Source organism: Festucalex cinctus, chromosome 11, assembly GCF_051991245.1.
Source record: "Festucalex cinctus isolate MCC-2025b chromosome 11, RoL_Fcin_1.0, whole genome shotgun sequence".
Taxonomy (NCBI): domain Eukaryota; kingdom Metazoa; phylum Chordata; class Actinopteri; order Syngnathiformes; family Syngnathidae; genus Festucalex; species Festucalex cinctus.
In genome coordinates this window covers 26,873,385-26,890,232 of record NC_135421.1, presented here as the reverse complement: position 1 = coordinate 26,890,232, position 16,848 = coordinate 26,873,385, and the positions used below count along the sequence as shown (strand labels likewise).

Here is a 16,848-nt window from a genome sequence, read left to right as displayed (position 1 = left end):
TAAAAAAAAAAAATTATTTCCATCCTCAACTGGTCCGTGAAGCATTATGGGATGAGGTCGTCTCCGCCCTCTCGCCAGGGGAAGTGACGTCAGACAAGTTACGTTTTCAGTAGGGGTGGAACAAAAAAACGATTCGACCGAACCATCGTTCGTCAAGGGGAGCTAAACGACCGTATCGGTTGCGAGTGAGGCTTTATGGTTTTCATAACAATAGCAAGAGTTCTGCGCCGTGCTCTACTTGTTTTGTTTACATTTCAGTAGCATCACCATTCAAGCTACTTCCGTGTTTCCGTGCTCGCGACACGGCGCGCGCGCGCGCGCGCAACGAGTGACAACATACAAATGGAGACAGTTAGCAGAAGCCGGTGCCGTACATCTCGGTATTTCCCATGGCTATCGAGTCCTCTCGGTGCACTTGTATGTCCCGGGCCGGCGTTGGTACTGCGCGCGAGCCAAAAAGAATAACTCCCGTGACGATCCAATGCATGGATTCAAACGACACAGGTATGTCCCACAGCCAACACACCAGCTAAGCTAAAAGCACACTGCAAGTATCTCATTTCTCAGTTTGTGGCTCCCTGTCAATGTCTACAACTAGCATGAGCAGCAGATAGGAGAACTGAGACGTGCCCGCGATTACGACAGCCCAAAAAACAAAATATAAACAGTAGTGATTCTGTGGTCATCATCGTGTCTCAGATTAAAAAAAACAAAAAAAGATGTCATACATTAACCAAAAATGAAAGTGATGACAAAAGAAAAAAAAATTGTTAAATACAAAAATTGTTGATTAAAAAGGGAAATGAACTTTTGGAAATATTTTTGCATATATTAAGTGGTTAAAATGTGTTTGATAGATTTATTGTTCCATAAGGTGGCTTCATATTTCTTTTGGCTGGACGGTAGGTTTATTTCATGTCTTAAATTTATGTTTCTGAAATACTTCACAATGTGCAAATATTCTGTTTAATTGTGTTGGTGTCTGTCTAAAGGTTAAATATTTATATTTAACATTAAATTATCAACCTTTTGTTTTCCTGATCCTTATTTTGAAGAGAAAAAACAAACAAACCAAAAAACAATTATAACTGTCAATAACTACTAATAAATATTTAAACTGATACATGTGTACACACTGGAATAGCGGAACAAACAAACAATAGAGGAATTCTAAGGGTGTCACGATTTCGATTTTTTATCGAAATCGATCGAAATTACGTCACGATTTCGAGCATCGAAATAGAAGAGAGGACACACGATTCGATGCCCCCCCCCGCGCCCGCCGCCACCGCCGCCACCGCCGCCTCCCAGGAAAGCAAATGAGACGCAGCCATTCAGCTACTAGCTAACGGCACTTGTTAGCTGACTTCTCCTGCAGTCATGATGGCAAGCGCGGACAGACACAGCAATGGTGCTTCAAGCCGCTCCCGCTTCTCTCGTCACCAGTTTGGAAACATTTTGCGTTCCCGGTGAGTTATGTCGACAACGTTCACGTTGTCGATAAAAAGACCACAGTTGCAAGATATGCTATGTGCGCGTACTGTACTCGGCCACGGTGTTACGCCCGGCTCGTCAAGGGGAAGGGAAGTAACACAATAACAGAAAATATAGAGTAGATAAACACGGGTCGACTTTAACATCTGAGTAGTTTTAATTGAAATTTCAGGCAGGGGTTTGACAAGGGAGTGAAAGTGGAAGGTGAACAAATAATAACCGCATTTGACAGAACTGACAGAACGGAGGAGAAACAACTAACCAATAGGGGTATAATACACGGATACACAATAGCGTCGCGCTGGCACAGTCGTCCAATCGGAGTGTCGCGCTGGCACAGTCGTCCAATCGGAGTGTCGCGCTGGCACAGTCCTCCAATCAGAGTGTCGCGCTGGCGCATTCAAACTGAAGTACTATTATACGGGCACCAGCCGACACAAACACACACATACATACTAGGGGAGCGGAGCCGGCGGCGGGCCCGAGCCGCCAGCCTATAACAACGGGAAACACGACAAACATGACGGGACATTTACGCAGGCATCACAAAGATTTAGATTTATCAAATTCAACTAGAAGTGGGAAAACAACGGTCCAACCAACTATTTCATCCTCATTTACAGTGAAACTTCCACACACTTCAGCTCGCGCGAAACGCCAGATCCATAGGTCTATTTATAGCAGCAGACCTGCAGCCTTGGAAAACGCTGGATTCAAACATTTAATTAGTGTACTTGAACCACGCTACAGTATGCCCAGCAACTGTAAATGTTGGGATATAGTTTGTTCAGGCTGTATTTGTTCCATGACTTTGGATACAATATATTTTTTGTTGTTGTTGCACATTGCACATTATTTTAAGAGGAACGCACAGCACACTGTTGTAACCAAAAACAGTCAATAGATGGCAGGCACCCACTGTGACTTTTTGTTTTTGTTTTTTTATTTTACACTTCAGTAAGAACAAGACGGTTAACTTTATATTGTAAATAAATTCTTTGAATTTGATCATTCCTGCCTAATGTCAATTATCATATATTACATAAATTTACACAAAAATAATATGGAAATTGCATCACCTATATGTAGCCGATCTTTTGAAATAAGATTTACTGTACAATGAATAGAACCAATGATCATAGACTAGCCTTAGCCTACAGAAGCATATGCCTCTGTGTTATAAAGTGGGGGAGCGAAAAAAAAAAAAAAAAAAAAAAAAAAATCGAAAAAAAAATCGAATCGTGACCCCAAAATCGAAATTTAAATCGAATCGTGGAGTTGGCGAATCGTGACACCCCTAGAATTTAGGGGATTTTCATTTTCAACCTGGATAGATTTTTATTTTTTGTTTTATAAAAAGTATTTACGTTACAAGAAGTCAAGAGAGACTGCCTATTTTGTTTTTCATAAAAAAAACTTTATTTTCATGTTAAAAATGCACTTTCAATAAAGTATTTGGAACTCCGTTTCTACTGCATTATTTTTATGTTGAGATGGTGTTATCGGCAGCTGCTGAAAGTAACTAAAAAAGTAACTTTTAATCTAACTTAGTTACTTTTAAAATCAAGTAATCAGTAACGCAATTTAGTTACTTTTAAAACCAAGTAATCAGTAAAGTAACTAAGTTACTTTTTCAAGGTAACTGTGGCAACACTGCGTATAAGTGAATGGAAATGTGATTAATCCATTCCAGATCAATATAATTACTGAAGGTAAATAATTAGGTACAATTTAATGACTCTTTTTATTTTCCATTCAGTTGCCCGTATATGTATTTAATTTCGTTTTAGGGTTGTACTTCATGTGTTTGTGATGACGTCCATTACCGCAAAGGAAAAAGTGGCCGCGAGGGACGTGTTTTACGGCAATGTTATTTTTTAATTACATTTATGGAATGATTTGACAAGTGGACGCGATCGGTCACGCGTATGCGCAGAAGATCGGCCATCTTGGGTCGCCAACTACGGCAACTACACTAGAACAAATACTTTTATATGCGTGCGCGTTCGTAATTATACGATACAAAAATGGGAAAGAACAAAACTATATAGATTATTGATGCATTGTAAAGTTACTAAGTGACTTTTGATCCTATAAGATGAACATTTTAATTTTGCCCTCATTACATTATAGTGAGTCTGCATTGTTGTACTTTACAGTAAGTCTGCCACCCTCAAAACCTGTCCTATGATATTGGCCACACGTTTCTAAAGACACCTGACGCTCATTACCATGAGCTTCATTTAATCCTGGGGCACATGCGCCACCATACGGCCAAATTCAGAAATCACATGAAGAGAAGCAAAAACAAAAAAACACTGTAATATGGCTCCAACACAGTATGTGCCAAAAGCTACCTTTCTTACAAGACATGGTTGGGTTGAGTACAAATGTGCTTTTATTTAAGGGTAAAATAAACAAAACAAACGTGCACATGTTAGTTACCTTTCGCACTAATTGTCTTCTTTTGCGTGTGTGAACGTGTTTGGACCTCTGTGGTTGCCATAGTTGGCGATCCAAATGGCCGATCTTCTGCGCATGCGCGCCACCGATCGTGCAGAGGTCACGGATAGCGTCTTGACTACAGCAGAATTTACTTTTGTCAAACTTTTGCTTTGCGGCCATGCGGTAAGTTCGTTTTGAAACAAATACAAGTGAAATTGGGAAAAGAGCATTGGGTCTGTTTACAGCGCCAAAATTTACATGCATTTGTATTTTTATAATTGCATAGACGTTGAGAAGAAGAATATACTTATAGGTCGCTTGCACGTGTCGTCACTTCCGCCTCGGATTTCTCGTAGTCGCCATGCTGGGTGGCCTCCATTTACGTAGCGATTCGGTCTAACACGTATCTATCACGTTTGTTTTCTGCGTTTAAAATGGTACATTGTTGCTGCATCGTTGGCTGTTCGAACAAAGCCCAGGGGGAAAATGGTCGGCCTTTCTGCCGAATTCCGAAAATAATTAGGAACCAGGGCCTGGAGACAGAGGAGTGCGGACTCCGGAGGGAAGTCGTTACTTTGGGCTCGTGTGTGCAGCCATCACTTTGTGAGCGGTAAGCTTGTTTACCTTTATTTAATGCATGAGGATTAATAACGTTGCGACCGCCCATATATGGGCAAGTTGCTTATGTTTTGGATTCATGAGCAAGCAAGTTCGGTAGTACAAGCTGGCTAGCGGACGTTAGCCGAAAGCTAACATCGAACATTTTCACCCAAGTAGTGCCAGTGCAAAGTGTTTACTGCTGAAATTGGATTGATTAGTCTTGGGCTCTTAATGCCGATAACATGTTTTTTGGTGGCAAAATGTAAACTTGGAAAAAAGAGACAGAAGGGGGTGATGCAAGTAAACAGACCCCCGGTAGCCTACACATCATGCTAAAGAACTTATTCGGTAGCCTACACATCATGCTAAAGAACTTATTCACGGCCACCCTACTGCGGCAAAATAACCAGTCTTTCCATATTTTATTTGTTTATATATTTGTTTATTTTAACAGGTCGCCCTGCGCCCGTTTTTCTGTCCAATCATCCCGACTGGGCTCCAACATTAAAGTTGGGTCCCAAGTTACAACATCTATGTCTCAGCCCAGTCGGTGCCAAGATATGAACGTGCACAGGAGAGACAAGCAAAGAAAAGGCGACTTGAAGTGGCAGAGATTGTTGCAGTTATGCAGCCAGATGGCTCCAGTAACTTGTACCCTCAAGTACTGCTGACATCATTGACTCTGGTATGCCACTCAGAATTCATTACATGATATATTGTATGCATGAGTGAATGTATGTGTTTGTTTGTGTGTGTACACGCACCTTATATTTTAGAGACATTTGGAAGTGTTTATAGAAATAAGTATTTGCCTGTAGCAATGTTCATACATTAAAAAATGCAACAAAATGTGTACATTTCTTTTACACTGACAAAAAAACTATACTACTGTACTATATTAAACCTATTACTGGTACCGTATTTTTTTGTGATCTTTTTTTTATTATTATTTCTTTAGGGATCTCATGCCACACCGACTTGATTGCCAATGACATGATGGAAACGAAGACGAGCATCAAAGCATTGGAGGAGGACAACATGCGACTGTTTGTTTGGAGCTAATAAAGGCAGCGATTATACAAATTCTATTGTTGGGTTTGTTTACAAAGCTATACATAATACAAATGACAGGATTTGACTCAATGTGCAATATGGTCCCTCTTAAAGTAATGGCATAAATCTCTATTATTTCTAAAAGCACAAAAAAATGAAGTGAATAATGATTAGATGTAGTAATTTCAGGGATAAAATTGAACTGTTAATTAATGTAGTTTATTTTAGCACAGGTGCCTACCATCCTGAGATGACGGTATGATGTAATGTTGATGGGGTACGCAATGACTTTCATTAAGCTATGTACAGAGGAAAAAGTTGCTCTCTTTTAAATTTGTTTAATGTAAGACAAGTACCAGTACTGTGTTACAGTTTTCCCAATAATCCTTGTTTCACACTTGTCACAAAACTACTGTCCTTTTGGCAGTCTAGATTGGCACACTTCAAGTGATATCATTTGATTTTACAATCTGCTGCAGCACAAAAAACTACTTTATTCCGCATCTTTGAAGTACATGAGCAAGTGGTAGGTGACAGCGGCTGAGCAGGAACACTGGAAGTCCACTGCTGATCTAGTAAATGCTCTCCCGAGCAGTTCAGGTAAGGAGGGGACTTTGGGGAAAAAAAAAACTCTGGCCAAAACGAGCGATCTGGGTGGACTCGCTCAATCACACTTTGTCCACACCACAAAGTCGCAGAAGTCCGTCCAGTTAAACTCATCTGTGCCTGAATCTGAAAATATTACAAACATTGTAATGAAAATATGAAACATAGAATTAAATAAGAAACTACAAAAAGTAAAGCCATACATACCTGGTAATACTATTGGTGTTGTCGTGACAAGTGATGGGAATTGTTGCCATCCGGCACCAGACAGAAATTGGGTGTTGTGACAGCCTCCTTAACCGTGAGATCATAAGAAAAGCTGTCAGTATGCTCAGTAGTTACCATGAACACGTTTTATTGTACTGGAAACTGAAACTAAAAATACGTCCTCTGAGAGTGGTTAACCTTAACCATTTAGAATAAGTTGATTGAGTAACATGTAACTAGTGAAAGGGTAGCATTAAATTTAATTAAGCCACGGGGAGGCTGTGCATAGTTACTTTTTATTCTTATACGCTCTGCCATATTTGCCTGTTATAAAATTATTAGAAAAACCACATCAGGTAAACCCAGCTGTGCATGTAAACACAATAACAGGAAGCCTGAGAACAAATCAACATTTTTGTGTGCAGAATTACCAACACCATGTGGTTTACTTACGTGCAACAGCAACCGTTTCTTCTGATGCGATGTTAAAGTTTACACTCTGTATCCACCCGCTTACAAAATAATTGTAAGCCTCCAGGGATTTGTTGGCGTGTTATGGAGCATGTTGTCAACACGAGGTAGTGAAAGATGTCCAGAGATGTCACATTTGGCCAGCAAGCTTTCTCCATCAAAAAAAAAATCACCCTTGGTCAGGACGTAATTAGGATCAATCCCGCCACACAGAGACACCTTCTGCCTGTATCGTTGTTTTTGATCTTCCGGTAAATCGTGAAAATACTGCGAAAATGACATCAGGTTGATAAGCTCTACCGTGTAACTCGCGAGTGTACCTTGTGAACCGGCGGACACCCAATATGGCGCCCGAAGAAAAAATTCCCATGATGCATTACGATGTGCAAGCGACCTATTGATCATAAATGTATAGGAAAAGGACAAAAGTCCAACTCGATTCTGACAAAGTTTAACGTCGCGTCACTTACTGCGGTCAGGCCAGCCGCCACTCGAAAAGACGAAGTCAAGCCAGCCGCCCCAACGATTGTTAATACTGTGCATTACGGTAACGTGCCGACGTGCCCCTGCGTTGGCCACCTTGAAAATAAAAGCTGAGCAACACCTGGTTTATGGTTTAAAATAAAGAATCATAAAAAAACAACGGTTTGTTATTCCAGAACCAGACCAGTTCTGAGGGACACTACACCACCCCAGGTATCCAACCAAAGTACTTTCAACAAAATCTGATGTTGCATTTCAAAATAAAACTGTTTTGAAAAATTTATTTTCCGACATTAATGCCTGTTTTCAAAAAATCATTAAAAATTCATGGTTTGTTATCCCAGGACCAGACCAGTTCTGAGGGACAGTACACCACCCCAGGTATCCAACCAAACTACTTTGAACAAAATCTGATGTTGCATTTAAAAATAAAACTCATTTGAAAAGTTACATCTCGACTATAATCCCTGATTTCAAAAAATCATTAAAAATTCATGGTTTGTTATCCCAGGACCAGACCAGTTCTGAGGGACACTACACCACCCCAGGTATCCAACCAAACTACTTTGAACAAAATCTGATGTTGCATTTAAAAATAAAACTCATTTGAAAATTTAAATCTCGACTATTATTGCTGATTCAAAAATTTTGAAATGCAACATCAGATTTTGTTCAAAGTACTTTGGTTGGATACCTGGGGTGGTGTAGTGTCCCTTAAAACTGGTCTGGTTCTGGAATAACAAACCGTTATTTTTTTATGATTCTTTATTTTAAACCCTAAACCAGGTGTTGAGCAGCTTTTATTTTGAAGGTGGCCAGCGCAGGGGCACGTCGGCATGTTACCGTAATGCACAGTATTAACAATCGTTGGGGCGGCTGGCTTGACTTCGTCTTTTCGAGTGGCGGCTGGCTTGACCGCAGTCTTCACTTGTCATGTGCAGTTGTGCACAAACCTTTGCTTTAGTATGACTCAAAGTACAAATAAAGTACCACATGCCAAATTATGCGAAACAGTTGTTCATCGCTTTATGATTCGCCCTTCGTATAGCCCGGTGTAACGTGGGTGGGCACGTAAATCGAAACGCGTCGTACCACGAAATTAAACGAACGCAGTAGTAAAGTCATAACGGTCAAAATATGTGACATTTGCTGCTCTGTTCACGATAAAATTAAATTTTTTTAAAAAATGAATATATATATTATTTTTATGTATTTATTTTTAATTAGTTGTCAACAAGTGTATTTAACCACCTGTGGCTAGCTAACACCAGCAGCCTAGCAATCTAGTCATTCTAGTTCCTGGTTTGTTCCAGGGGTCTTTGGAAGCTGATTAATGCAATTAGGTTCACATTTGTTAAACAAAATATTTGCTGAAATGACCTTCAATTATGTTGTGAATAATTAATGATATTCATCTATGTGAAGAATAATTTCTCAGAATTCGTATTGACAACGATTTAACAATTATGGTGGGTAATAGATACAAATTAACGTACATCGCTCTATTTCTATATCTGCTATTTATGTTAAAAATAATTCATTATACAACATACAGCTTTGAATTGATGATGTCTCATTACTAGTGGGCTAGAACATGCACACACTCAAATAGCTTTTTTTGAGAGCTTAACTGCCAACGTAGAGCTGGGAAATATGGCTTTAACATAAAACTAAAAAAGTCAAAACGATAACATGGCCAGAATAATTTGTATATTTTTCAGAGGTCGCTGAACTCTCCAAAAAAAAAAAAAAAAAAGTATGAAAGACTTTTTGTAGTTCATATTGACCTCTCTGTCTCCACAATTTCCCTTTAAGATCCTCCCTGCTAGCACTTCTCCTCCTGATCCTGGTGCTACCAACTGACATCATAGCGGAGGAGAGCGTCAGGAGGCCCAATATCGTCCTAGTGATGGCGGACGACTTGGGAATCGGCGATGTGGGTTGCTACGGTAACGACACAATCAGGTCAGTACAAATTGGCGTTACAGTCGCGCGCACCTGTGGACAAGTACAGCTTCCTGATGCCATATGTGCCCCCCCCCCCAGGACCCCCAATATAGACAGGCTGGCCTCCGAGGGGGTGAAGCTGACTCAGCACATCGCGGCCGCCCCTCTGTGCACGCCGAGCCGGGCAAGTTTCATGACGGGGCGCTACGCAGTCCGCTCAGGTCTCTTTGATGAAGACTTGGACTTCACTTGCACGCTTGGTTTGTTTACATGCAGCTCTTTGCAGGGATGGCGGGGTCAGGAAGGGTACAGGTTAACTTGTTCCTGGGGGGTTCGGGCGGGCTGCCACCCGAGGAGACCACTTTTGCCAAGAGGCTGCAGCAACAAGGATATACCACCGGCCTAGTTGGTGAGGGTACTTTGGTTGTTTATTGTGCCTCTTACTTCCTCTTCCAACAAACTGTGGTCCGTGAGCAAGCCCTAGTGGTCAATTAGTGTAATGCTTCAAACAACAGTTCATTATCGACTAGCATCCTTTTACTCAAATCTAGTGTATACTTTTCATCACTCTCAATTTATTCACAAATGTAGTTACTCAGTGTCTTTAAATCTGGGTCCTCTTATTCACGGGTACAATTTTGTTCTTTTGACTTCATCGCTGTCATGTAAAACTCACTCTGCATCCGATGCAGGTAAATGGCACCTCGGCATGAGCTGTGAGCGAAGAGGGGATCACTGTCACCACCCCAACCAGCACGGCTTCAGCTTCTTCTACGGCCTGCCTTACACCCTCTTGAATGACTGCGTTCCGGGCATGGGGACGGACGTCTTGGCCGGCCTGCAGCACCTTCTCCGAAAAATGTCTGTGATGCTCGTCGTTGGGATTTTCACGCTGGTAAGGCCGCTTCCTATGGAGGGCCGAAACTGGCCAAATTAAAAATACATAAATGAATAAATACATAAATTAGTAAAAGTGAAAATAAAAAACGGATATAAAAAATATGATTCAAAAATTAAATACAAAAAAATAATAAATTATAAATGCAAATTAAAAACAACTCTATATACATATATATATATATATATATATATATATATATATATATACAAAAAAATAATAAATATAAATGGAAATTAATTAAATGAATTAATCTTATCCACTGTCACTATAACTTGCGACTTGAGTTGATCGACAACAACTCGTGGTGACAGTGGACAAGATGGTGCAACATGAAATAAATACATGTGAGATAAGAGAGTTTTTATTCATTGATTGATATTTACTCCTATTTCTTTGGACATTTATTGGCATATTTATTTTTAGAATCTCATCTTTTATTTTTGTATTTATTTTTCTTTTATTTATTCATTTATGGATATATATATATATATATATATATTTTGTTGTTTTTATTTCCACGTTTATTTATTTTTTTGTATTTAATTTTTGAATTATATTTTTATATGCATTTTTATTTTCACTTTTATTTATTTATTTATTTATTTTTAAATTTGGCAGTTTTGGTCCTCCATAGATTGGAAGCGTTTTCCCCATTGCATAGTCCCAACTCGATTGACTTCTATTTTGCACTTCAATCATAGTATGAGGGAACTGAGAAAATCACACCACATTGTCAACCATGTCTGTGTCCAGGTGTGTGTTTCTGCTTGCGGCCTTGTGGACATCAACTTGTGGCTCTTGGCGGCGCTTATCTCGTTGAGCTTCCTGGCAATTGCGGTGTGGTATCCCGCCTTTGGACTGATAAGCAGGTGGAATTGCATCATCATGAGGGACCAGGAGGTGGTGGAACAGCCCATGACGCTGGAGATGCTCCCCTACAGGATGTTGACTGAAGCGCAACGTTTCGTCGAGAGGTTCGAACGCTGTCCAGTATTTGCGATCGTTCACATTTTTCTTAACGACGACAATCCGTTTTCTGTTTATGGTGTGGCATGTCAAATGATGTCGTATCTGCTTTTCTTCTCTTCAGGAATGCTCATCATCCGTTCCTTCTGTTTTTCTCCCTGGCTCACGTCCACACGCCGCTCTTCCGCACGCCGGTTTACGCGGGCAGAAGCCGCCACGGTTGCTACGGCGACGATGTGGAAGAGATGGACTGGATCGTCGGTAAGCGAAGTTTCGGTAAAACGGCATCAGACCACCAAATTAGACTTCAAAATTTGGAATTTAACCAAAACTTATGAAGGTAGACATGCCGAAACAATAACATGGTTGTGAAAATCACGAGTCATGATAAATAGTACGGCTGTTATGTATTCTGAGGTGAGATAACGAAGACGGTGGATTCGTTGGGCCTGGCCAACGACACTCTGATGTACTTCGCATCAGACCACGGAGGACACATCGAGTCTTCACGTCCTCTGATCGGACAGATGGGTGGATGGAACGGAATTTATCGAGGTATTTTGCACCCCCTCCCCTCTTAAATCCTGTAAATATAACATAACATCCTATTTTATAGTATTTTTTAATTTAACCAGCTACGTCCATTTATTAACTGTTTTGCACACTTGTATGATGTCATGACTAGGGTCATGCAAGGGTTATTTTTAGTACTGTCATGACTAGGGCCATGCAAGGGTTATGTTTAGGATTGTCATGACTAGGTCCATGCAAGGGTTATCATGACTAGGGTCATGCAAGGGTTATGTTTAGTACTGTCATGACTAGGGTCATGCAAGGGTTATGTTTAGGACTGTCATGACTAGGGTCATGCAAGGGTTATGACTAGGTCCATGCAAGGGTTATCATGACTAGGGTCATGCAAAGGTTATGTTTAGTACTGTCATGCAAGGGTTATGTTTAGGACTGTCATGACTAGGGTTATGTAAGGATCATGACTAGGTCCATGCAAGGCTTATCATGACTAGGGCCATGCAAGGGTACTGTCATAGCTAGGTTCATGCAAGGGTTATGCTTACTGTCATGACTAGGGTCATGCAAGGGTTATGACTAGGGTCATGCAAGGGTTATGTTTGCATCATGACCATGTGGTCAAGTGTCTGTTTTGAACTGATGTAACCAACATCTAGTTTAAACTGGTAAGACGCTATGTGATGTCAGAAGCTATGTGATGTCAGGAATCTTTAATATCTTTATCTGGCCAACAGCCAATCAGACAATTCCTTGTCAGTCCTGTTACCCACGTGCCTAGCCACAACCAATCAGATCAATTCGCCGTCTATATAGGCCTGTCTGAGAAGTGCGTGTGTGTTTTTTTCCCCCGGATTATTACCTCTGTTCCTCTGTGCAACTCTCGTTGTTTCTCGTCTAGTCAAGTTTGTTCCACGCCTCTCGATGTGAATAAATAGTTAAAATCTTATTTGTGTCTGCGCTTTGGGATCCAACCTCAACACATAACAGTATGACCATTAACAATATGAAAATGTTACTTTCCTTTGGAGTAACCTCTCCTAATTTTCTCCCGTCAAGGTGGGAAAGGCATGGGGGGCTGGGAAGGCGGCATCAGGGTCCCGGGTATCTTCCGTTGGCCGGGCAGATTGGCAGCTGGGAGAGTGGTGGATGAACCCACCAGCCTCATGGATCTCTACCCCACACTGAAACATCTGGCTGGAGACACGCAACCGGACAGGTCTGGCTGAGCTTTTTACCCTAATTTCGACATATTGTGCGCTGGAGTTAATGCGAGTTTCAACTAAAGACACTTAGATGGTCACAACCTCATGCCGCTGTTGGAGGGGACGGCGGATCGATCGGAGCACGAGTTTATGTTCCATTACTGTGGCAGCCACCTACACGCGGCACGTTGGCACCCACCGGACAGTAAGTTAACAATAAACATTTGTGGATGGCAAATACGTTTAAACGTATTGGCTTTTGCATGTGCATATTGATTTTTTTTTTTTTTTTTTTAAGCATTCGGCCTACATTATAGCAGTATTTAACCATTGTTTATTCATCATTTTTATGGCTATATTATGTCTGCAGTGCATGAACTGCACAAATGGAAATCAACCTGACTTTTTTAACAAATGTGTTCCTTTTAAATATTGTGAACACGACGACGATATTATGGCAGTTTTAATATCACGATATTGCCCGTATCGTAACATCCCTAGTGTAAATGCTAAATGTGTTTTTTTTTTGTTGCTTTTTTTCTAAATACTTAATACTGTTTACGTAAGTGCAAGTGTGCATATTTGTTTGCCTATCTGTCATGTTTGTTATTCAGGCCAGTGTGCCGTTTTTGTACTCACTACTTTTATCACTATGGCGCCATCTTGTGGCATGTCGGTGCCAAGGAACTATGTTAAAGCTAGTTGCGGCAAATTTGGCGGTTCACTGTCATGCAAATTATGCAACATGTCGATAATTTGACCCGCCCCTAGACGGCATCAATAGCTCATGATAGTGTATCGATGCTGCACTTTGTGAGTAGTACTATTTTTTATTTTTTTTATTTTTAGCACATTTCCTGGCCAATGTCAAAACGAGGTTGATGTTGATACATTACTGTGACAGATAATACGATATTTTGTACCACTTCCTAATCAGCATTGATATTCTGTCATTTTCCCCAGGTGACTCCATCTTCAAGGTGCACTTCGTCACCCCAAACTTTTCCCCGCCGGGTTCTGTGGGTTGCCACGACACGCAGCTCTGCTTGTGTCACGGACAACACGTGACGCAGCACGACCCGCCACTGCTCTACGACCTGTTTCGGGACCCCTCAGAGTTGCGCCCGCTGGGTCCCGACACGGAGCCGCGCTACCGGGAAGTCCTCCGCCGGGCGTCCGAAGCCGCCGACGGGCATCGGCGCTCGTTGGCGGGCAGGCAACCGGAGCAGCTTACCTGGGAGAAGCTTCTGTGGAAACCCTGGCTTCAGCCGTGCTGCGGAACGTTCCCGTTCTGCGGATGCAAAGAAGACACAAGGTAGTCGAAAATAAAATAAAAATACTGTTGGGAGTTCAATTAGTAGAGGAAGGTGGTTGTAATTTGCACTGTTCGCCTTTAGAGGGCAGAGTGAGACTGTGTTTAGGGTAGAAGCTACAGCACACGTCATCGTTGGGATACTTGACTAATTCCACTAAAACATATACAGAATATGGTTACATAGTAGACTTTGGCCTTATTCAAATCCAGTCCTCAATTTTCACTCCATTGAAAATGACTATTGATTTAGAGTTGAAATGTCATATGATGTCCATGGCAAAAGGTGATTTCAGGCAACCCCAACATAATTCAAAGGTTCTGTTTTGCTTCTATTTTGTGTCTATGTTTCCATTTCATGAAAACATTTCATGAAAATGTTAAACAATCCCAAATCGCACGTTAATAATACACAGTGTTAAGTGACAACACAGAAGTAAACAATAATAACGCTCCATTTTGTCGAATTGGTTTGGGCAGACTCTTCTCACGATTGATTTCAGTGAAGGTAGTCTCAAGTGGGCGTGGCCAACAATCTGTCTCCCTGAATTCTCCCTAGCAACACGTGGATAGGACCATGAAAACATCAGCTTGACTTCACAGATGTGTGTGCACTTTTTAAAAATTGTTATTATTCTGCCCGGCGACATTTCATGACTAACAAAGGATGTATATTCTTTGTGTAATTTTGAAAAGACACATTTCAAGTGAAAATGAAAAACAGAAAACATCTTTTATTCAGCCTTGTGGGTGTGGCCGGCCTACAATAGATTTATTTGCATTGCACGTGGGGAACAAACAAAAATTTTGAATTTTGCCAAGCAACAAGTGAATGGGACCATGAAAATATCTATTCGGCGTGACATACTTGTGCACTTTTTTTTTTTTTTTTTTTTAAATCGACGTAATGAATATGCTTAAGGAATTCTCCCTAGCAACAAGTGACCATGCTAACAAATCTGAGCAATTATGTTCTTGGAGGTTCCAGTTTCCTAGATTAAATTTTTACTTGAAACATATTATGACTTATGAAGGATTTATTTTGTCCGCGTGATTTCTGAAAGACATTTTAAATAAATACATTTAAAAAAAACACACAACAGAATGCATCTTTACTTGAAACAGCCCATTTTGTATGGTTGGCTTCTAACAAATTTGTATTTGGCTGTGCGATGCAATCAATTTGTCACCACAAATTCTGCCTAGTAACAGGTGTACTCAACCATGAAGATACTTATTGGGCATGCCAGGCATGTAGATATATATATATATATTTTTAAATCAACCTAAATAAGAGTTAGAGTCAAAGGTCAATGGGAATGGAGTTATCCGTATCTGTCCCCATGAATTCTGCCTAGCAACAAGTGGACAGTGACCAGGAAAAGAATCAAAGCAATGTATACTTGTAATATTTACAATCTGAAATCTGATTTTCATTTTTATAACGAAGTATGAAGGTTTGTGATTTTTTTTTCTGAATTGATTTCTACATGTACTCTATAAATGCTCCCCCTGTTTTGTCTTATGTCAGCATTGAAATTTGCTTTTGAGTTCAGACTCTTTCCTGGAGTCAAAAGAGCTCGGCTGGAGATCGTCCCAGTGGGCCTGTCAGGATACCCTGTGGCTCCCCATACTGTATCTCCACCAATAAAAGACTGTAAAGACTGTGCGAACCTCTCCAGCCTCAGTGTCATCATTCATCATCATCAGCACTTGGCCCGTCTCCCTCCAGCAGTGGCTGACTGTCAAAACATCAGAGTTGGCTGCGGCAGAAGCCAATAATTGCTCTCCTTCCCATCCCCTATCTCCTTCTCCTCCAACTGCTCTCTTCATCATCATCTTCTCCTCCTCCTCCTCATCCGCCGCGCCTGCGGATGTTCGGCTCGCATCTGCAAAGCGAGTCGGGGGAAACGTCACGTACATCATTACAGTAATCGTCGCAGTTCCTCGCGTCGTATTTACTCCTCGGCCCCCGACAGCGGGGAGACGTGCCTCCAGTCCGCTTTGAAGTTCATTACAGTAGCTCCTCCGTTCTATCCGCGAGAAGTAAATCACGCAGCCGAGCGTACCGAATAACATCCGCCTGGTCATCTCAGTTAACGAGGGCCGGTGGGATAGAATGTCGCCGGCCGTTCGTCACGTCACAGTCGCATCAACAACATGGCCGCGCACACGCGCCGTATATCATGCTAGGTCGCTTTCCGCAAAGGTCAGTGTTGCAGGAGAAGCCATAAAGCATTTCCGCGACGCCCGCTTTGACACACGCAAACACAGAAAAGCGGAATGTTAAAGGGCGGCTTGAAATAGCTGCTTCTGCATCGGGGATGCGAGATGTGGCCTGAGGGGAAACAGCCCACATAGGTCCGCGTACTTTTCGGCCATTCGTTGAAAACGGGAAACAAAGCGATTTCCGTTTTTTGTTTTGATGCTATAAGACCAAATAAAGAGAAACGAGTCGTCTCCCGTTTTTGTTAAAATGAAAATGAAAAACGGGAAACGAGCCCGAGTCCTTACCCGATGTTTATTTAGCACAAATCGGGAAATGAAATGTGGCCGTAAACCGTTTTTCGCAAGCTGGTTTCTCCTTGACCCGGAAGCCGTTCATCTTTTGCCTCACGTCACTGCTGCTG

At 41.3% G+C, this 16,848-nt stretch overlaps 1 protein-coding gene and 1 long non-coding RNA gene across 5 annotated transcripts; one reads left to right on the top strand and one right to left on the bottom strand.

Annotated features, from left to right (window-relative positions):
- The first annotated feature begins 110 nt into the window (after positions 1-110).
- Positions 111-15,895, top strand: arsh (arylsulfatase H). Of its 4 annotated transcripts, none has more exons than XM_077535893.1 (11): positions 111-504; positions 9,175-9,324; positions 9,406-9,527; positions 9,593-9,715; positions 9,999-10,201; positions 10,961-11,181; positions 11,298-11,434; positions 11,591-11,728; positions 12,761-12,920; positions 12,990-13,111; positions 13,870-15,895. In XM_077535893.1, exons 1-11 carry the CDS (start codon positions 482-484, stop codon positions 14,223-14,225), a joined length of 1,755 nt encoding a protein of 584 aa, XP_077392019.1. In that variant the 5' UTR covers positions 111-481; the 3' UTR covers positions 14,226-15,895. The 4 variants fall into 4 exon arrangements, with proteins under 4 accessions (XP_077392019.1, XP_077392018.1, XP_077392020.1 ...); XM_077535892.1 differs by lacking the exon at positions 111-504 and adding an exon at positions 1,313-1,469; XM_077535894.1 differs by lacking the exon at positions 111-504 and adding an exon at positions 3,910-4,122.
- On the bottom strand, positions 11,444-16,848 carry LOC144030017 (uncharacterized). The gene is made up of 3 exons (XR_013287169.1): positions 16,733-16,848; positions 15,893-16,107; positions 11,444-14,197 (listed from the first exon to the last, which is right to left on the bottom strand). It is a non-coding gene; the product is annotated as an uncharacterized LOC144030017 (long non-coding RNA).

What these genes read in the sequence shown, in the direction of transcription:
- arsh (XM_077535892.1), top strand. Translation starts at nt 1,381, where the DNA reads ATGATGGCAAGCGCGGACAGACACAGCAATGGTGCTTCAAGCCGCTCC. An exon ending in GCGCTACGCAGTCCGCTCAG is followed by an intron (nt 9,528 to 9,592) that starts GTCTCTTTGATG and finishes AGCTCTTTGCAG; the next exon opens with GGATGGCGGGGTCAGGAAGG. An exon ending in ATGGAACGGAATTTATCGAG is followed by an intron (nt 11,729 to 12,760) that starts GTATTTTGCACC and finishes TCTCCCGTCAAG; the next exon opens with GTGGGAAAGGCATGGGGGGC.